Raw genomic sequence first — 22,049 nt, forward strand, 5'->3', positions numbered from 1 at the left:
TCCTGGGAGTGATCTACAGTGCTCTTGGCTCTGCCTTCTGGATTCTTGGTTCTGCCCTCTGAGTCATCCTTCTTTTTTCATAAGAAATGCCTGGTGTTTGCAGCTGAGTGGTTTTCTCAGCCTGTTTCCTGGTTTCTCTTTGTGCTGATCTGTTCCATTTACTCCAAGTTGGTAGTATCTCTTCCTGTACAATTACCTTAAAAACGTTGTGGGTTTTCTATGGATCTGTTGGGATTCAAGCCACTAGACAAAAGCTACATCCACAAATCCACAGAAGTCCTTTCTCTACCTTGGACCTCCAGGGCCTCTGTCTAGTGCCCCCCTCAGATATTTATGAGGTCTTAACAGGGGATCTGATTGTGCCACCTGGATTGATCCTTGCTCTGAGGCCCCATCTTCATTTGACAATATCGGAAGGGCTGGGAAAGAGAAGAGCTTTATCTTCCAACCCAGTGGGGCCTGGTGCCTTTATATTTCCTCCAAATCGCACTTGAAAACGGAACCCTTCCTTCTTCAGCTCTCCTCTCTCATCTCATCAAGTCACAGGATAGAGCTCAGTAGGGTCACCCGGGCCCTGTCTGGAAGTCTCCTCCAGTATCATCCAGCCCACCCAGCGCATCCTCCGTCTCCAGCATCACGTGGCCACGGTGCTGCCGAGCCCAGCCCTCCAATGCCATGTCCAGGAACCCCATCCACCTGTCCTCGGAGCCCCGCTGGCAACTGCTTCAGAGCCCAGAGGCATCTGCCCACTGGCTGCCTGCTGCCCAGCTGGGACTGCTGAACTTGCTGTGGGTTCTGCTCTGGTGGCAGCCCCGTCCAGGCGGGTGCGTAACGACCAGCCCGAACATACTGGCTCAAAACAACAGAGTTGCTTGGCCTCTAAACCTGCAATCTGGGCAGGTCTGGCGGGGAAGCTCAAATGGATTATCTGGAGGCACACACGCACGTCTGCAGCCCAGCTGGGAGCACGAGGGCAGCGGGGCTGGACCCGGCGCCCAGCACGGTGTCTCCGTGGCCTCTCCCTGTGCTCCCTCCAGCCGGGCATCTGGTGTCCCCGCACTTCTTACATGTTGGCACTGGGCACCGAGGTCTGGGTCCTAAGAGAGGAATCTGTATTATTGCTGTTTTCAACACAGCCTCACCTCACCATCATCGCCAGTGTTTAGGATCCAGAGACCGGGGCGCATATGCAGGCGTCCGGGGAGCCGCCATCACCCGTGAGAAGAGCACGCGGGTGGGCTGGATCGAGGGGTCACCTTGGAAAGGATGTGCTGCGTGCTGCACTCTCCAGCCTCCCCTGCCCTCTAGCTCCTTCCTCCTGGCTGGCAGTGGCCAGGGGGCCGTGGCGGCTCCTCGGGGCCTGTGCTACCCACCCGGCAGCTCTGCGTGTGGCCCTCAGCCCGCCCTCCCATGAGGCCCAGGTCCCTAGATGTCGAGGTCTGTGGCTCCCAAAGGCCGGGCACTTCTGGGCTCTGAGTGCAGGGGACCTTGTGTGAGGGGAGAAGTCTCACCCTCCCTGGTCCTTTGGTCAGTGCAGAGTCGAGTCACCGGGGTGACACAGGGAATAGAAACATGACGGGCAGCAGATCCAGCCCTCAGCTTATGTCACAGCTCTGCTGTGTATTGATCCCGTCAGTTTGCACGAGGCTGTCACCTGTGCCAACTCTTGTCTTTCGAGTGCATGGAAATCACTGTTTGAGTAGGAAATAAGACTAAGTACTTTTATCCATGTAGATAATTATCTTGATGTAGAAGTCAAGATATAAAGAAAAAATGTCTTCATTTCTTTTATGTCAAACAGACAGCACCTTGATTCCTTTTTCGTGCAACCGTTCTTACTACTTATTGTAAAGGGTTTGATATTTTGAGGAGAAACGTTGAGATGGAAGACGCAGGCCCAGTTATGTAACAAATGAGGTGGAATACCTGCGTGAAACTTTGAAATGAACTGTAGGCACCTGCCGCCTCTTGGTCAGCATTACAGGCTCTGAGAAGACTTTTACGCTTTTGCACAGGGGCTTTTAATCCAGCTGACCTCGTGTGGCTTCGACGTGGCCCAGGTGGGGGGCGTGGCCTCGGGGCCTGGTCACTCAGGATGTGAACTCAGGGGCACTTGTCGCTGCTGTGGAGTCCCGGCAGCCCCGGGACGAGGTGCACAGGCGGCCAGATTTTCCCAGGTCCTTCTGTCTGGTCGTTTCACCAGCAAAGGCAAAGAAACACCGGAGCTCTCAGCTCTGTGACATCAACCCCAGAAACCGCGCCTTGTGCGGCATCATGGAATTTGTAGAAATTATGAAAATCACTGGGTCTTGGACTTGTTCTCAGTGTGTTTAGGTTTCTGGAGTTGAGATAGTGCAGGGAGTGAAGCGGGCAGGGGTCTTAGGGTGTGGCTTCTAATTTAGCACAGCACTTATGAGCTGTGTGCCCCTGGGCAAGTGGCTCACCCTCTCTGGTCTCTGTTTCTTCCTGTGTGTGTGAAACACAGGGAAGGGCTGGACCAGGTGCTCTGCCATCTCTCAACTGCAACGTTCCCAGTTTGGGGAAGGATTCTGGGACTGGTCAAACCCTTGGAAATTCTGAGATACAGCACGTCTTCAGTGTCAACATTTTTTTTCTTCAAACCTACAACCGAAATCAGGCCGGGGATTTAACAAAATGGATCCTTCATTTCATAGTTCTGTGCCTAAAAGCCTGGATATTATAAGAAAGCTTTCATTTGACCATATTTTTCTACCAAGTATTCTTTCTTGGGGCCCAACCAAAACTTGAGTCATTTTATTTTATGCACACACGGATGCACACACATGTGCACACAGAGATGTAAATGTACACATACGCACGTACACATTCTTGTATATATATACACGTACACATCTATAGAGAGATATGTGTATATACATATAATTTTTATGATTCTAAAAGTATACATATTCATTATAGACAATTTGAAGATACCAAAAATTATGAAAAAAAAAGTCATAATTCTCACTATCAACATGCCTTTTAAACTTTTTGGTATTATTCTCATTGTCTTTTTTCCCCTGTTGTGTGTGTTTGTGTGTGTTTTGGCGGGGTGTTTAAATTTTTTTTAATTTATTTTTTATTGAAGTATAGTGGATTTACAATGTTGTGTTAGTTTCAGGTATACAGCAAAGTGATTCAGTTACGCATACATATATGTATATATTCTTTTTCAGATTCTTTTCCCTTATAGGTTATTACAAGATGTTGAATATAGTTCCCTGTGCTATACAGTAGGTCCTTGTCGTTTATCTATTTTATACATAGTAGTGTGTATATGTCAATCCCAAACTCCTAATTTATCCCTCTGCCAAGAGCGAGGTTTCTACTGACTACATACGAATATAGTGCGATTTGCTGGTCATATTCCTTGATGATCATTCCACTGTTTTCCTAGTAAGAAGGCTCTGAACAGTAACCTTGTCCTCAAGCCTCCAGAGGCCTCTCTGATTGTCCACAGCGGCGCTTTGGTCCCAGTTGCTGGACATTGTGATGTTCTGGACGAGGCTGGGTTTTGTCGAGGGGTCAGACCGTCTCCTGTCCCCTGAGGGCTGTGGGCCAAGAGCAGAACAGAGCCGCCAGCACGGCTTCTGGAAGGTCATAGGCTTGTGGGTGAAGGTGGGTCGGTGTTGCAGCTAGATGATGTCGTGTCCTCAGGCTCTGAAAGGGCCCGTTCCCATGTCTGTGGAAGATTCTCTAAAACCTACAGCCCTTTCCGGAGCCTGGTCACCAGGGGCTGGGCTGTGAGGGGCAGAGCTGCCCGCCAGAGACCCCCAAAGAGAAGGAAGCCGGCAGGATGCATGGCCAGAGAGGGCCCGGCCCCCGGAAGGAACGTGGGTTGTGTGGCCTGGGGCCCCCGGGTGAGGTGCTGACGCGGCGGAGCCCACGTCTCCTGGTGAGGGTGCGCTGAGCAGGTGCTCCGGGGGTGGGGTGGGGGGAAGCTGTGCTGTGACGGGGAATGCAGACACCATCCCCCCAGCCCCGCTGTGCTGCTTTACAGCTGCCTTTTGCACTCGGGGAGCGCCGCCTCCTCGTGGAATTCCGGACCCCGGACGGACAGACTGTGGTGAGATGCTGTCTGGTGGGGGGGTGGGGGCTGTCGGTGCCAGCGTCACACGCAGGAGTCACAGCCTCAGAGTTGTTTTTTTTTTTTTTTTTTTAAGATTTCTTTTTTGGATGTGGACCATTTTTAAAATATTTGTTGAATTTGTTACAGTGTTGCGTCTGTTGTATGTTTTGGTTTTTTCGGCCCCGCGGCATGTGGGATCTTAGCTCCCGGACCAGGGAGCAAACCCGCGCCCCCTGCACTGGACGGCGGAGTCCTAACCACTGGACCGCCCGCCCGCAAAGCCCCCCAGAGTCTTCACGTGCCTGACCTACTGTGGCATTTGCCAGGGTGGAGCGCCGTTTTCCAAAATACTCATCTTTCTGAGACTGAAGTGACCCTCTCTCACCTTGAACCCGCTGCAGCCATTCACCCCAAACCCACAATTTAGGGGGAAAATGCAATAAAAATCAAGATGTTGGCAACCTTCATCTGTAAACTCTTTTGAGTCAGATGTTAAAAGAGTTTGCAAAGGCAGCAGGCTAATAACATCGTTTCCTCGGATTCAATCTCAAGATAATGTAAATATTTCGTCTTTGCATCCACTCATTCCTGGCTGTGTCAGGACTGGCCTGATGGGAAACAGCCTCTCTTGAGGCTCACGTGGGTGAACTCACACTCGTCAGAACATCTGTCTTGATTTCTGCTTCAGAAACAGTGAGCTAGCATTTCATCTGCCTTCTTGTCCCATTGAGCCACCCTCGTTGCTTTGAGGACAGAGAGCACGTGTTGAATTTGGATAAATTCCTCTCCCTGTAATCTCCCCACCATGCTGCTCCTCTCCGGACATCCGATCAGAAGGTGGTTCTGCTCGGCTGCGGTTTCCGTGCGAGACTCAGGCCCTTTCCCAGGACCCGCTGAGCCGGACGGGGGATGTACTAGGTCAACGGCATCGTTTCTGAGAGCCCTGAGGACGCAGGTGCAGCAGGAGGGCAAGGCAGGGACTCTGTCATTACATCTTAACTAGAGCAAAGCAGGACAGACCACAGAGAGAGGGGTTTCTATCCTGCTTTCCATTTACGCCAGTAATGGTAAAGAAACAAGTGAGATTAACAGGAGAGAAATCTGGGTTCTAACCGGCCAGTAATGGACGTGTGATTTCGGACAAGTCTCTCTGTTATCAAACCAAGAGCTTAGAGCTTTAAAAATTATAAAATGTGAGTTTTTATTTAACTTCCCCATATTTCAATTTGACTGGAACTTTAACCATACGAATACCTACTCCAGCACTAAGAATACAGTGACTTAGGAATCTTCTTACCTAGTGAGTGACTTTACTTAATTATGCTTCAGATTGTGTGGCTTCCATGAGGGTCAGTAGCAGGCCAGATTGACTATTTAATTGATAAGTACTGATTAAACATATGGAAAAACATTTTTAAGTGGTAAATTATAAAATACTCAAACACTGTAAACAATGCAATAAAAATATTCATGTATCCCAGTGAGACAACACATGTTCTCGTCTTGCTGTTTATGCTTTAAATCTTCAGGAAGCCACGTGATACAGAGCAGGTGGACAACCCTCTCTCCCTTCCTGCTCAGAAGTAACCACTGCACCGGAATTCACACCTGTCCTTCTCACACTTCCATGAATGACATATAGTATTTTTTTCATGTTTAAATGTATGCAAATTGTATTATACTGTATCTTTCTGCAAACGGCAGACCTTCAAAAATTCAAAATTATGTTTCTGAAATTTATGCACATTGATACATGTAGATTTAGTTCATCCATTTTAATATGTGTGGTTGTTTGGGCAGTGATAGAAAATCAGTCTAAAAGTAGTTTAATCAATCTTTTTGTACAAAAGGACACAAAGCACTCTTTCTAAAACACAAGACTGATCATATTCACTTCTTTGAAGCCATCAGAGGATTCCCGTTGTCATTAAGATGCCAGGACGCCACGGAGGGGCCCAGTCCTCTGACCCTGGGGCTCCTGGCTGCACCCAGCCTCTTCAGCTTCTGGAACTGGTCAAGCTTGTTTCCACTGCAAGGTGTCTGTTCTCTCTTCCACCTGCCCTGTGTGTGGCTCCCTCTTGCTCTCAGAGGAGTCTTACCTGATCCCAAGTAGAAATCAGGTCTATCCATCACTACTTCTCGGATCCCTGTTTATGTTTCCTGCCGTGCTTTGTACTTCTTCTAGAATTCGTATAGTAATGGCTTATGTTTATCTTCTTCCCTACGCTGGGAGCTCCATGGGGGCCTCGGCCAAGTCTGTTCAGTTCCTGCTACTTTCTAGGACCCAGGGCACCTCCTGGAACACCGTAGGTGTTCAGCATACATCCACTCAGTGAATGAGCAAATGACTGCGTATTGTTAATTATTTCTCAGTGTTGGTGGGACTTGAACAGATTGAAGACTTGGGGAAGTGTGGGTCTGTTTGGCCCAGGCAGTCTCTCACTTCTGGCTCCAGCTTTGCATCACTGCTGGGACGTTCACCTCTGACTTCAGTGGATGCACACAACAGACTTATTTTAAAAGAGTTAAGGTTACCCAAATACTGCTCAGAATTGGGTCTCATAGCTAGAAATTTCCAGGGAGGAATGCAGTCCAGGTGCCTCTTTGCAGAGTCTCTGTGATTCTGTGTGTGATCTCAGTGTTCACACTGTGCGCTTGTCAACAACTCCCGAACCTCGAGCCGCAAGCAAAGGCAGGTGCTTCTCTTGCAGAATATTCTGGGTTTGCTCCCTGAAGGCACATCCGGAACCTAGGGCATAATTTGCACTCAAGTAACTTGGAGCCCCCCTTTTGAGTGAATGCACAGGTTTACCCTCGTCCATTTTCCTTTCAGTTCTTCAGGGTCTTGGCTTCAGGGAGCACAGGGCTGTGTCGTAGCTGGGACTGAGGCGGGGCCCGTCTGTGTGATGTCACGTTAGGTGGCAGCTGAAGGCACACGCTTCCCTGAGCGCGGCAGCAATGCCCCCATGTCCCCCTGCTTTAAAGCGTGGTGACTTCAGGTGTGTTACTACATCACCAGCAAAGGGCTGTCTTGTGAGTCATGAAGCTCTAACGCTGCTTGCATCTCTTGAATTAACAACAAAGACCCATGATCTGATGAAGGAAGGAGAACAGTGAAGCTATTCAGATTTTCATGACCCAGTTGTCCCGCTGGATTAATGTCAATTTCATCTCTCTGCCCTGGGCTTCCTCTTCCCCCAGACAGCTTGCCATGGGTAACGGCTAAGGGCACAGAGACACTCACAGTTGCCACCAAACTTCTGAAACTCCCGAGCAGTGAGAAGTGGGGCCTGTGAACCCACGTGGCCGCTGATTTAGTGAACGGGTACAAGCCGCAGGCGTCTTTTCTGAGGCCTCGTGTAAAATGCCCAGAGACGGGGAAAGAGGGGAAAAGTGCTCTCTGGTTTTGGTCTGCTGCTAACTTCGTTTCGTCTTTTGAGATGAGTAACGTAGTGTTTCTGGGCCTCCAGCATTTTCTCGTGTCTGGAATCAGGATCATGGCAATTCCTCATGGTAATCCAATTGCCATGGATAATGGCAATCCACCCGTCCTCATATGTGGGTCATGAGGACAAAATGGAAAATTGCCGTGAGGCCTGGGAGCTGCTCTGGGTACAGGCTGCAGGGCTGTGTACTCCGTCCTGGTGGGGCTTTCCGTGAGCCGGGACCGGCGTTGTCCGGGTCGGCACCTCACGGTGCGTGGCTACGAGGAGCTGGGGCCTGTGCGGGGCGAAGCTCTTTACAAACGCGCGTCTAATCCCCACGGAGACCCAGCAAGTTGGGTTCTTGTTTACAGTCAGAGTTATTTCAGTTTCCAGGGACACGAATCCCACTGTTCGCTGAAGCCAGAAACAGACTTATTAGCTCACAGATATCACAAGCCCTGGCTGGGGGTGACTCACCCAGGACACTCTCTCTCTTTCTAGATTTTGCTCTGTGTTGGCTTCACTTTCTTCTCCCGAGGACAAGCTTTCCCTTGATTTCAGCTCCCTGACCCACCCACCGGGTCAAAGCCTTTCTCCTGCATCACCCTTCAGCGGGAGGACCTGGCCTGGGGCCGTGCTCTCAGGACCAGGCGCTGGGAAGGTGGGGCGTGGGCTGGGCTGGAGCAACCCTGTGACTTAATCCCACTACCCTTTATGACTGTGGAGCCAGTGTATATTCGTTTCAGGAAATATAGAAACTGGGCATAGCTAGATAGAAGACAGTAAAAACCTGTCTGTGACCCAATGTCCACAAACACCGATCCTTTTGAAGAACCTTTTCTTTGTGAGCTCTGTATCATGTCATTGTATGTAGTGCAAGAACTTGCTATGATATGGATTTTTATCTGGATGTTTTCAGAGCTGTTTTTTCTAGGTTCTCTGGTTAACATTCATTCACTCACCATCCATCAAGCCTTTTCTGGTGGCTCTGGCAGAGCCCATCCCTGTGCCAAGGTTAGAACGATTAACGCATCTCCCTGTCGTGAATCCACATTCTCATGGAGAAGGATGGCACACGTGCATGTGAGGGGCTGAAATGAGACATTCTGTGCAGACATGGACCGCACAGTTGCTGACCTGGGAAGTGAGGGAGGCAGTGTCTGTGACGGCAGGTCCCTGGGGGCCTGGGAATGAGCAAGAATTCTGGCTCAAAGGAGGAGAGGTGGCTCTGGGTGGCAGGGACTGTGCGGGCAGAGACCCTGAGGTGGGAATGCATATGCAGATGTACCTATGTGGGGGTTACGTGCACAGATACAGCTGTGTAGGGTTTACACACAGATACACCTGTGTAGGGGTTACACACACAGGTACACCTACATGGAGTGTACACACAGATACACCTGTGTAGGCTTTACACATAGATACACCTGTGTAGGGTTTATACACAGATGCACCTCTGTAGGGTTTGTACACACAGATACACCTACATGGGGTTTACACACAGATACACCTACATGGGGTTTACCTGCACAGACACACCCACGCAGGCTTTACCGGGGCGTGGCAGCAGTTCTGTGCTTTTGCGAAGGATGGAGAGGACTTCTGGGCAGAGGAGGGAGAGATGAGGGCGGCGGAGACTTGGGAACAGATGGCTCAGTGCCTCATTTACCAGCCTAAGGAGTTTGGATTTTGAGAATAACTATTACGTAAAAGCTTCTCTTTAGGAAATTCTCTAATTTTACTTCCTCCAGTGAAGCCCTGCCAGAAGATTCAGCCACCGTTACCCCCTAAATCAGGCCCACAACAGACAGCGCCGGCGGGAGCCCATCCCCGCCACGACCTGCCCTGTGTCTCTGTCTGCTTTACTCTCAGAGCTGGGGGCGTCCTGAGTCACCAGAATTCTGCTCCCAGGATGCGCTGGGCAGGGGACCAGACATGGGAGTGTCTCGTAGGCGTCCACTAGCCCAGCGCACGGAGGCAGCAAAGTCGAGTGCTTCATGCTCAGAACTGGTAACAGAAGGGCGCAGAGCATTGGGCCCAGTGCTTGGCGGCATGTGCGCTGAGGCCGGACAGCGGGTCCCCATCTGGCTCTGCCACCTAGTAAGTGTGGAGCTGATTAATTGTATGGTGACATTGGTTCACATCTCATTTCCTCTTTGGTAAAACGGGGCTAAAAACTACGACCCCACAGAAGGGTGGCTTGCGAGGGTCACATGTGTCCCTGTGATGTAACACACGTGACAGCAGTGCCTGTAAAATAGACAAAATAGGCGTGAGCTGTTTCATGATTACTCGTGCATTCAGGTTATGTTACAGCCCGTTGAGTCTTAGAAATGTCCTTCATGAAAAGCAGATTAAAAATGATAGGTTGTAATCTGGCAGAATAGACTCTGATTAAATGTCACCAGACCTGCTGAAGGACGTCACTTCCCCTCTTAATTATTCAACACACCAGGCTGCTCACCAGCCCTGCCCATCCCCAAACCTCACGGAACATACGGCCTACACCCGGCTTGGGGGTCCTCTCATCCAGGTGGTGGGTGTCTCCTCGGCCGAAGCGTGTACAGAGCCTTGCACACAGGGACCCGGGCCCTGTGCCCTCCGCGTCTCCCGAGACCACATGGCACCCGGCTTTTAGCAGCCAGAAGGCCAAGCTCCCAGGATGACTGAGGAATGAAAACCTATTTTGTGAACGATGCTTCCTCGTGGCAGCGTTGGGCTCCGTGTTCCAGACACGCTGCTATGACGGCCTTGCTAGGGCCAGACCGCGAACTGTGATGAGTGTGGAGAACGTGGGAATCAGGGCTGGGGTGAAGGTCACTGGCTGCCCTCCCCACCCCCACCCAGGCATCCGCTCCCACCCACCTGCATCCCTGCGCACCTAGAACCGCCACCTCATTTTAATTGGGCCCAAGGAAGAAGGAACCAGCGATATTTGTAGGAACAGCTGAAGGGAATCAACACATTCTATGATCAAACAGATATCCTGACATTCCCTGCAAGTTTATGAGACTCGATGATGTTTCTTCTGTTTGTGGTTTTCTTTGTGAATTAACCCCAGGAGTTATTGGCTGTTCACTATGTGAACAGGGTCGTGCTGGTGTGTGGGAAGCAGGCGGCGGGCAGGGCACAGGTGATGGTCCCGGACCTCTGCTGTCACAGGCGTGTGGCTGGACACACGGATGAGATACGTGTCGGGCGTGACTTGGAGAACACCGAGGAGGAATCGGCTACAACAGTAGGTGCTGCAGACATTTAGATAAACTTCCTAAGTCTGTTCATTAATATTAAAAAAACTGACTAATTATTTGAAACGTAGAGTCTCTTTAGCAACCTATATTATTCTAATGACGCATATTTAATTTTAAATAACCTGATATCCACCTTAAGCACAAAAATAATGTCCACATTTGGGAAATCATAGACAATCTTCTTTAAGAAATTCATATTGGGCTTCCCTGGTGGCGCAGTGGTTGAGAATCTGCCTGCCAATGCAGGGGACATGGGTTCGAGCCCTGGTCCGGGAAGATCCCACATGCCGCGGAGCAACTAAGCCCGTGCGCCACAACTACTGAAGCCCGCGTGCCACAACTACTGAGCCCACGTGCCACAGCTACTGAAGTCCGCATGCCTAGAGCTGTGCTCCGCAACAAGAGAAGCCACCACAATGAGAAGCCCGCGCACCACAATGAAGAGTAGTCCCCTGCTCGCCGCAACTAGAGAAAGCCTGCGTGCAGCAATGGAGACCCAGTGCAGCCAAAAATAAACAAATTAAAAAAAATAAATAAATTTATTTAAAAAAATTCAAATTGAGAGTGAAGAAATTCATAGACTAAAAAATTCTGTTTAGGTATTTACAATGTGGAGAAGAAATGTATAGCCTTCAGGGGGAAATGCTACCTAAGTTATATTTAAAGCAGACTTGTTCCTGTTAAAATATTTTCTCACTACAGTCAGGAAGGAGCCTGTTACTACACCCCACACCTCCACCGACAGATCCCCTCCCGTCGCTACGCGGGGCAAACGTGCTGCCGTTCACCTGACTATAACAGACCCCAGAAGCAGTGCTCAGGGAAGAAATCCTGCCCGATGCCTCGGTCGGGCGGGGAGTTCCAGTTATTTTGCCGTCACCAGGGTGGGTGCTGGCACAGAGTCCTCCAGGAGCCCCTTAGGGGGACTCTGATGCTGGAGCCAACTGCAACATGGGGGGACGTCCCCTTGCGAATCCCGGACCTCCAATCCAAAGAATCTGACCCTAAGTGTCTTGGCAGACTTGCGGTGCTCAGAGGACTGTTATACACAAAATGGGCTGACTTCTCCCCATCCGTTTTAAGGCCAAATCACAGTAATGGGCCATGCTGGGGAAAAAAGATATAGCTCCGAATGCTGACTTTCTTTAACATCATTTGAAAAAGGAAGTGGCCCCTCTGCTTAATTTCCTCATTTCTCCTGTGGAAGCTGACCCTCTACCCTGCCAGGCGGGCGGGGGCCAGGACATGTCGTGCTGCAGAAGCTTCCTTCAGAAAGGGGACCTGCTGGGTGGCCTCCCAGCCCTTGGGATCCAGCATCACTGCCGCCTGCATCACAGTGACAGACGGTCTCCTGTCTCACCTGACAACATTCAGGTGTTTGGCATCACCTTGGCTGTGTGGGTGAACAGGGACTCCTGCCCTGGTCACGGGGCAGAGAGCCAGCTGAGTGGGTGAGCAGCTGTCACACTTTGGATGGGATTACATGGCTGTGCCCAGGTCTCGGGCCACCCCCGGCTCTGCCAGCCTGGTCTGTGATCCAGGCCAGGGGCGCACAGGGAGCTGGCAAGGACGTGCCTGCTTGGACCACTGACTACCTGGGTCATATTTGTTTCACTGTGGACATGCAGCTCTTGCTTCTTGTAGCTACGACAAAATGTCTACTTAGCCTGATTCTTTCAGGCTTTAAACGGATTCTGTAGAGCTTTGAAAACATAAGAATTGCAGACTTAGGCTTTTCAGTGTGTCCTATTCCCTGCCTTTCCTTTGAGTCTGTGATGACTTCCACGAAGAGAACTCTCAGAGGTTGGGCTTCTGCACGTCCCGATGAGAGTCAAGCGAGAGAAAGAACCAGGAAGTGCTGAAACCCTTCTCCTGGCCAAGAAAAGAAAAAAAAAAAAACTATAGTTAGTTTTCTGAGGTCCAAGGTCTTCTGTATCATACAGAGAAAGTGTGAAAAGAATGAAGCAAATAAGAGAGCCAGTTCTCTGATTTTATTTCAGACACTGACATTTATATGTATATTTGGGAAAGATATGTATATGCCTTACTTTTTATCTGACTTTCCCTTGAATGACTCAGCTGACTAAGAAAGCACCTCTGGCGTTTGGGAAGAGGCCAGAAGCTTTGCTTATAAAATCTGTGCAGGTTTCCAGTTTGTCATCACATTCCGGTCGCTGTGGGCCAGAATGCATTTCCATCTCAGTGGACGCAGGACCTCCCCAGCAGCATCACGGGCTGGGGCACAGCTGTGTAAACATGTGGCACCTCCGTGACCCACATGCCCGTGGTGAGAGTTTCAGCTCGTCCCGACTGTCTCCATGCTGCCTTTCCACGTGTCCTAGACAGTGCCCTGCACCTGGTGAATATGCCCCAAAGGTTACTGTTAAAGATTTCTGGAAAACAGAGAAAGAGAGAGGGAGGGGAAGAGAGACAGAGAGGTGGGGAGGAAGGGAGAGACAGAATTGAATGTCTTGAATCTCCACCTCTAAGACACTTGTATTTCTGAGAATAATGAGAAAGCCTTTTTCGTAACACGGTAGCAGGAAGAGCAGGGCAAGCGTATATTTTTATACACACCCATTCTCTCAACCCTGAGCATTTCTAGGGATCAGGTAACAGTATTAAGTACGATTAGTAGAAAATCAGAAGAGGTTGAGGGTAGGTGGTTAAGTATCACTTTATCCCATTTGAGAGGTGAACATACCCTATAATGATGACGAATCTGAGCTGTATGTATTTGGTCCGTTTCTCTTGTCCGCAGCCTCTTCTTAGGAAAACCAGAACACAGCTTGCCCCTCCCCTTGTGCTAAGACCCCCTTCTAGGCTGGGGAGTCTCCGTGAAGGTTTTGCCAATTAGGAAAGATATTTTATTATTTTTTAATAATTCATCTGCAGGTGCTCACATCTGCCTTCCAAGTAGTTCTGTGGATTTTGTTTTTTGTTTTGGTTTTGTTTTGTTTTGCCTTGGCTTTTCTTTTGCTGCACGTGTGCTATTTGGAGAGTTGCTTCTCTGCGGTTTTTCAGAGGTGCAAAGCCAGGAATGAGCAGTTCAAACAGATTCCAGAGTTGGAGCCTCTGAGGCCAACTCCAGAGAAGAGTCCGCAGCACCTTTCTCCAAATATTTGTTGTAAATGAATTTGAGATAGTTGGCTGGAAAAGATTTCAGGAAAACTGTCACACAATAAAACTGAGGTTTCATAGGCTGGCCATGCTTTCTCACTAAAAGTTCTCTATTTTACATATACATCTCATTAGGTCGAAATTAGGAAGTGGCTGATATTTGACTGCCATTGCATTCACACACAAAACCCAGCAATTTCGTATGGTTCAACCCAATGTATTTAAGGCTCATGGCTGAATTGGGCTCTTCTTTATAGGCCTCAAAAATCAGGGGAGGAACAGTTTTTTAATATCTAAATAATCCCATATGTTTTATTCACCAAACTTTCCAGCACTGAAAAGTCACAATCCCCATTCCCACCATATCTGAATCCTATAACCTGAAAATTGTGGAGGGAAATGGGGTAGATGCCACTGACACAAAATAGCCCTATGGAAAAATGCAAATTCCAACATTCTGTCTGTTTCTCCTATAAACAGGAACACAAAGAGCGTGGTGACATGACATGGAAACACCTGATATTCCAACAAAGGAAGTCGCAGAGGAAGGCTCCCGATGGATGAAGGAGGAAAGCCGGTCTAGTGTGTGCAGTAACTGTGTCTTCCTAACACCCACCTGGCGACTGAATCATGCCCTCCCCGCTTCCAGGTGAACATTGTCGAGGCAGGCCCATCAGGAGCGCTGCCGATTCCAGGACACACACAGATATTGTCCGGCTGACCATCCATAAACCTTAATCGCACATGGGAGTCACACACAAAAAGAAAGCTCCCTGGGGCGGCTCCCTGTAAGACAGCAGTAGAGTCAGTGTTCTGAAGTGTGGACTGCAGCCCGTCTCTGATTCGTTGGTCCTCGGAGACAGAGATGTGATGGAATGTGGAGGGATAAACACTGACTCAGGAAGAAAGGGCAGGCCCAGTTCCTTAGGAGCACCTGACAGCTCAGTTCCGCAGAACAGGAGCTCCAGACAGAGCCGCGGCTGCGGCTGCAGGGCGGTCCTGTCCGCGGACTGATCATCACCACGCGGCGCGGAGACCGAGCCACAAAGACCCCTCAAGACGGCCGCCCGGCGGGAACCTTGCCTGGTTCACAAGTTCAGCCGGGAGCGCGCTCCAGTCGACACACCCCTTTCGCCGGAGAGGAGAGCGGGAGGGCGCGAGGGGAGCTGCGTGCTCTTGAAAACCAGTGTGGACACAAGTGAAATCTGATCGCGCGCCAGCAGAAGCGTGTGAAGCCAGGAGCCCCGGAGGAGCGATCGACCTTGGGCAGCCCGAGTCCGGGCCGAAGTCATGCCGGGCTGCTGAGCGGGGGCGGCAGCCGGAGCGAGCGCTCGCATGGAGAGCCCGGTGGCCCCCTGCGTCCTCTACCCGGGGAACGGAGCGTGCGGCCAGGCCGGGGGCCGGGGCGGCGCTCCCGAGGCTCCGGGAGAGGGCGGCCTGCAGCCGCCGGACGCGGCCGGGGGGGAGGGCGCTGCGTCCCCGGCGCAGACACCCTGCAGTCTTAGCGCGTCCCTGTGCTTCAGCTCCGGGGACGACTCCCCGCCCTCTTGTCGCCGCGGCCGGCGGGTGGTGCAGAGGCAGTGGGAAGTCGGCAGCGCGGGCGCCGCGTCCCCGGAAGGGCGCGCGTCCCCTGAGGATCCCGTGTCCCCCGAGGAGGAGCGCACGTCCCCAGAAGAGTCCGCGTCCCCGGAAGATCCCGCGTCCCCCGGAGAGCGCCCGCCGGCCGAGGAGCCCACGTCCCCGGAAGAGCCCGGGGACCCCGCGCCCGTGCCCCCCGGCGTCGGGCCGGAGCACGGGGAGCCCGACCTGCTCATCGAGGTGTCGGGCCGCCGGCTGCGGGCGCACAAGGCGGTGCTGGCAGCGCGCAGCGACTACTTCCGCGCGCGTGCGTCGCGGGACGTGCTGCGGGTGCAGGGCGTGGGCTGGGCGGCGCTGCGGCTGCTGCTGGCCTACGCGTACAGCGGGCGCATGGCGGGCGTGCGGCCCGACAACGTGGCCGACGTGGTGGCCGGCGCGCGCCGCCTACAGCTGCCCTGCGCCGCGCAGCGCGCCACTGACGCCGTGGCGCCGCAGCTGAGCCTGGCCAACTGCTTCGAGGTGCTGAGCGCGGCCAAGCGGCAGCGGCTGGCCGAGCTGCGCGAGGCCGCCTACCGCTTCATGAGCGACCACTACCTGGAGGTGCTGCGCGAGCCCGCCGTCTTCGGGCGCCTGTCGGGCGCCGAGCGCGACCTGCTACTGCGCCGCCGCCTGCGCGCCGGCCGCGCCCGTCTTCTGGCCGCCGCGCTCGGCCCGGCCGGGGAGCGCGCGGGCAGCCGGCCGCAGAGCCCGTCGGGGGACGCGGAGGTCCGAGGCGACGCCGCCGTCTACTGCTTCCACGAGGCGGCCGGCGAGTGGCGCGAGCTGACGCGGCTGCCCGAGGGCGCGCCGGCTCGGGGCTGCGGCCTGTGCGTGCTCTACAACTACCTCTTCGTGGCCGGCGGCGTGGGCCCCGCGGGCCCCGACGGCCGCGCGCGGCCCTCAGACCGGGTCTTCTGCTACAACCCGGCCACCGACCAGTGGAGCGCCGTGCGGCCGCTGCGCCAGGCACGCTCGCAGCTGCAGCTGCTGGCCCTGGACGGCCACCTGTACGCCGTGGGCGGCGAGTGCCTGCTCAGCGTGGAGCGCTACGACCCGCGCGCCGACCGCTGGGCCGCCGTGGCCCCGCTGCCCCGGGGCGCCTTCGCCGTGGCGCACGAGGCCACCACCTGCAACGGCGAGATCTACGTGTCCGGGGGCTCGCTCTTCTACCGCCTGCTCAAGTACGACCCGCGGCGCGACGAGTGGCAGGAGTGTCCCTGCAGCAGCAGCCGCGAGCGCTCGGCTGACATGGTGGCCCTGGACGGCTTCATCTACCGCTTCGACCTGTGCGGAGGCCGCGGCGATGCGCCGGGGGCCGGGCCTGCGGGGGGTGTCAGCGTGCTCCGCTACCACTGCCTGGCCAAGCAGTGGAGCCGCTGCGCCTCGCACCTGCGGCCCCCCGGCGCGCCGTCGGGCCTACAGCCCTTCCGCTGCGCCGCGCTGGATGGCACCATCTACTGCGTGAGCCGCGCGGGCACCTGGCGCTTCGTGCCGCCCCCGGACGGCGAGCCCGGCGCCGGCGACGCGGGCCCCGAAGGCAGCTTCGAGCTCCAGTCGCTCCGAGCCCCCGCGGACGCCCGGGGCCTGCTCTTCCCGTTCGTGCTCAACCTCCAGGAGGAGAAACCAGACCGAGGCGAGGAGGGCGCCGCGTAGGGTGGGCCGGGTCACCCGGGCGTGTCCCTCCGCAGCCCTGGGCCAGGGGATGCCCCGTGGGTCGAGGTCCCAACTGGGAAACTGCAAGGGGCGAGGGGAGTGGAGGCGGGGAGGGAGAGAGTCGGGGGTGGGCCCCGGTGGGCCCCGCCCCGCCCACGGGATCATTTAAAGGCTTAGAAGGTAGAAGCTTGTCGCGGGGCCTTGAAGACCTTTTGCGATGCTGTATTAAGGCCCGCTTCCTAGTCCGCATTCCTTTTGCTTTGCTTTGCTTTGCTTAATGGGGTCGATGGCAAGATGTAGGATGTGTGCAGATAGATAACCTTACAAATAAGATACAAAATACCTGAGAAAGAAACAGAATGAGAGATGAAGTCTCTGGGTGCGGTGGGTGAGGCCTGGAGTGTACCGGGGTGTACCGTCCTCGGTATCACTTGCGGAGTGGCCGGGAGGCCAGACCTGAGTTGTGTGGAGTACCAGGTACCGTTGCTTCCTGCACCATGAAAGGGGACCTCGGGGCCACCTCCCAGAGCTGAGATCTTAGATTAGGCCAACGTGAACTGTATGAGTGGAACGACTGAAAGAAGGTCATACTTTTTTCGGCTTGAGGTTTAAAATTATAACTGATATGTAATGCTTTTAAACCCTTTCTAACTTAGTTTAAAAGTTCCTGCCACATGTGCTTAACTTACGGTTGGTTCCACTCCAAATGTAGTAAGTATTAAGGGTGAAATCTTTGATTCCCAGTAAGATCTGTCCAGTGAGCACTGGAAGTACCTCCTCTGTCATCACAGGGGCCCAGATATGGTCAAAGGCCCACACACCTCAAGAGCAGGTCCTTCTCACCGCTTAACTGAGATGGGTTTAATATTTTCAAGTTAAGAGATGTTAATAATTATGTTCAGTGACGTAGTAACGATTTGCTCTTATTTGAGTTTTAAATCTTTGGCGACTGAATGTTTTCCAAAGAGCATGTCATCAGTAGGAAAAGCTGACAGTGGCCGTGGTGCTTGTCTGCTTTAAAAGGAGCATTTGGTGCCCACCAGGTATGGTCAGCCACTTTGATATTTCATAGTGGGCTCAAAGAGAGTAGTATTCCCCCCCCCAAAAGAAGGTTAAAATCCTTTCTTTTTGAGAGTTCTAAAGAATAACATGCAGGCACAGTTGAACCCACTACTTATGATGTTTTAAATATGAATTCTGTCATCCTGATGAGGGAAATTCATTTTTACAAGCATCAGTCTAAGAAATTGTGGCAGAGTGACAATGAACATATTCACATAAGGGGAAATAACATACATTTATAACGTAGTTTAGCAAGTAAACTACACTTTTCTAATTGTGAATTCCAAAATACTGTAGTAGAAGTAACATGAAATTCAGTACTTTGATAGGGCACAAGGATTAAAAACAAATCAGTTGATCTTTCTTATTTGTTATAACATTTTACTTTCCAAATATGTACAGACAGGGCTTACCGTTTATTAAAAGTTTAAGGATAAAGTATACGCTCATAAATAGAGGCCAACTGATTTGGATTCTGAGTCCAATCCGCTTTTTTTTATTACAATAGGAAAAGTACACATTGAAAGTTATTGGCACATAAGTAGATGAAGTCACGTGTACCTTACTATGATTTACTCGTGAATCCAGTGATGGGAGGTTACCTCTCTCTGTGCCAATCAGTGGGTATGTGGGACATAGGTTATGCTTTTTAAAGAGTCTGTGGTGATGAAAGTGATCAGTTAAGCATGTGTAGGAATGATAGCTTGAATCATGCTTGCGCCAGAGCATGGGATTTACCGTTTCAGCTGGTGCATTCTGGTGACTTGTGTGCCTGCCCATGACTGCTCCTGACCTGAGAGGGTGCTTGGCAACTTGGTCCATCGTCTTAGGAAAGAAAAACAGGCTTCAGATTGCCTGACTTCTTTGGCCTTTTGGTAGGAATAGACTGGAGACATGGCAGGAGGAAAAGAATTGAGATCCAAAATAAACAAATAATGTCCTTCTAAAGACGTGAGCATTTCACATGATAGTACATTTTTCTCTAGACTTTCATTATTTATGGTAAAACTTTTATATGAAATGGAACCAAGCTAATATTTTCATTCCTTCCGTATCAGACTCGTGAGATACTATCACTGTGATTTTACTTGAGAAATCATTCCTATGATGTTTACCGTTTAAAAACGTAAACGCTGAAAGTGGGCTTCCAAAGTAAACTCTCCCCATAGACGATGGGAGACCTGTTAGATGTCACGTGTGGACGGCCACACGATAACATGCCCAGCTGGAGTGTTTGTATATTATTTCATCTTTTAACTGAATGAAGAAACGCCTGGACTAGACATAGCGTCACTTTCTGTGGGAGCTGGCCCCGGAGTCCCAGGGATTTGTCAGGATGAGATGCCCGAGGATGCCTAAGGATGGGTAGAGGATTTAGAACCTTACAGACCACACTTCTAATAGTAATATCACTGAGAACAGATACCAGAGCACCTGGCATGCTGAGAGGACCAGTTTAATTTGCTTTTGGAGGCCAGTACCTGGGGTGTAGGGCCAGGAGGGTGGTGCACCAATTACACCAATGGAAAAGACACCTCATGCAAGATCCTCGGTTTGGAGGACAGCTAGGGGAGGGGCAGGCCTGGCTGAGACTTCCCTCCAGGTCTGATCCGTTCCGAGGACAGATCATGTCACATTCAACGTGATGTGCTAAGTCTGTATGCAGCTCTATTTAGAGAAACAGTTGGTGCAAAAATATGCCTGCTCTTCGATCAGTTGAGTCAAACGAAGCTAGTGCATTTACGACATCCATCCATAGTTCTCATGAAATTAAGAAACCCACGTGCACTGACATTTCCAGATATTTGAAAGAGCAGTGGCATCTTAAGGGGAAAGGCTATAATTTGGGAAAGCTTGATCTTTTGGTTAGCTGACAAGCAATGACTTTTGTATTGTTAATCAAGGTTCATTTGGGATCCAAAGGAATGGGGTTAAGACGTCTTCACTTCCTTTCTGTTTTTATCTTCTGTTTGGGGAACAGCCCCAGTGCCGGCATGGACTCTGGCAGCTTTATGGGACTGGATTGGGAACTCGGTGACTTGATTTCTGAATCTATGGCAGCACCAATCTCCTTTCCTTGAAGAGAATGGAAGTTCTTTTGCTACTTAGTTAAAACTCCTCCCTTTGTTTCAGTTTTGCTACAAATACTTAAAATGAACCACCTGTGCCATTCCTGTTAATTTCTGCTGTCACTTTAGTAATTCTGGTAGCTGCTGTTTGATCTGTGGGTCTCTTGGGTAACTTCCTGTGAAAGATTTTGAAATGAAATGCAATGTTTTTGAGGTCCTTTGCGTTTTCCTGAAGTTAAGATGGTTTCAGGACATAATCTGTTGTAACACCTTCCTGGGGTGATATGTAAACAGAAGTGCTCTTTTGTGTTCTGTTTTATTTTAGATGCTTTCCTAGCTTACAAAATGTTTTGTTTTGGTGTTTTAAAAAAACATATCAGTGTTCTTATTCTCCCCTTTCCTCTGCAATATCATTATTCATGGGAAGATAATAAGAGCTAAAGATGGGAATGTGTCATCTTCTGGTTGCATCTGAACATATGTCAGCGGCCACGTTCACTACACTTTCCCCCCTTCCAGGAAGGGGCCTGGACCACAGGAGCTGGCAGGGCACTTCGTACCTGCTTGGTGAATTGGTTTGAGATGAATTGAAATAAAAGCCTAGGTGTGTTCTCATGTGAGATGAAAGTTCCTCTGAGGCTTTTGAAAGCTGTAAGCAGTGCTGCAGTGTGGCCGGGTATTAAAGGCAAACAGGCGTCTTAAAGACACATTTCAGGCCGGCTGATGCTTTATGGATCAACGCTTCAGTTTCTAGGTCCTGGGTACCAATTGCGTAAAACCTTGTGCATCCGTCTGTTTATCCTGAGATGAAATAAATCACTGGGCGATGCCAGTGCTCCTGAAACCTGCACGGCTGTTCTTGTGTCTTTTCTTAGGAGCAGAGCCCTGGGTGGGTGTCCTTGCCTGGGAATGTGCTCCCGGGGCTGGGAGATTCCGGCCCGACCTGCGAGGCCCAGGGCCGGAGTTCCCCGTCTGAATGAGGAGTCTGGGGGCTCCGGAGGGTCCGTGCAGCTCCGGTTCTAAGCCAGGGGGTCTCTTCATACTCATCAGGTGCATATGAACCCCTCGGTCCCCCCTTTCCTCATCTGTCCCCTCGGCCAGCAGGCCGTGGGCCGCCCCCCGACACTGCTTCCTGGAGGGGCTTGTCCTCGATGACGTGATGTTGGTTGTGGGTTAGGAGAGTTGGTGTGGACACAGGAGAAGGAGGAGCCAGGCTGGCGGGGGGAGGTTATCACACTCACAGCCCGGAGAGGGGTCAGTGCACAGCTGGCTTTGTCGGGCACGCGGCGCAGGGCGAGGGGAGATCTGTCCTTAGGGTTCCCGTGAACAGCTGGGCATGGCTGCTCTGAACGATCCCGAGGGCTGGCAGGGGCCCCTGCTCCGCCCGGGGTGCCCGCCGGGGGCCAGGCAGGGCAGGTGTTGGCTTTTGTGAGGCAGGGCTGGGGGCGGCAGGGGCAGGATTGGCAGGGCTGGGGGGATGGATGAGAGACTGCCCCGTGCGCTTTGCCGTCTCTCAGGAAGCCCGGGCCCTGGGAGGGGAGGCTCTCCCGGGTCAAAGCATCACACGACAGAGAAAATAAGAAACGAGGCCTAAGCCAACCGTGGATCCCACGGCCCAAGCCCCACAGAGGGTTGGGGGCCGATGAGCGTGTCGGGTGAAGCTGGAAGCGCATCCCTGGGTTCGGCCTGCTTCCCCTCCGTTTCCCGAAAAGCACCTCCTCCCTCTGGCGTCCGGAGGGGCACAGAATTGGGGCCTGAGGGG

General features: G+C 51.9%; 1 protein-coding gene across 4 annotated transcripts in view; it reads left to right on the forward strand.

The window, feature by feature from the left end:
* The window catches only part of KBTBD11 (kelch repeat and BTB domain containing 11), a 37,946-nt gene extending 16,811 nt beyond the window's left edge, over positions 1–21,135 (forward strand). For all 4 annotated transcript variants that reach the window (XM_082443978.1, XM_082443980.1, XM_082443981.1 and 1 more), the window contains one exon: positions 14,367–21,135. In XM_082443978.1, the coding sequence (XP_082300104.1) occupies positions 15,222–17,156 (1,935 nt within the window). In that variant the 5' untranslated portion in view covers positions 14,367–15,221 and the 3' untranslated portion in view covers positions 17,157–21,135. The remainder of the gene's footprint in view (positions 1–14,366) is intronic.
* Positions 21,136–22,049: the final 914 nt, after the last annotated feature.

Source organism: Balaenoptera physalus (genome assembly GCF_965194825.1).
Source record: "Balaenoptera physalus genome assembly, chromosome: 21".
Classification (NCBI taxonomy): Eukaryota; Metazoa; Chordata; class Mammalia; order Artiodactyla; family Balaenopteridae; genus Balaenoptera; species Balaenoptera physalus.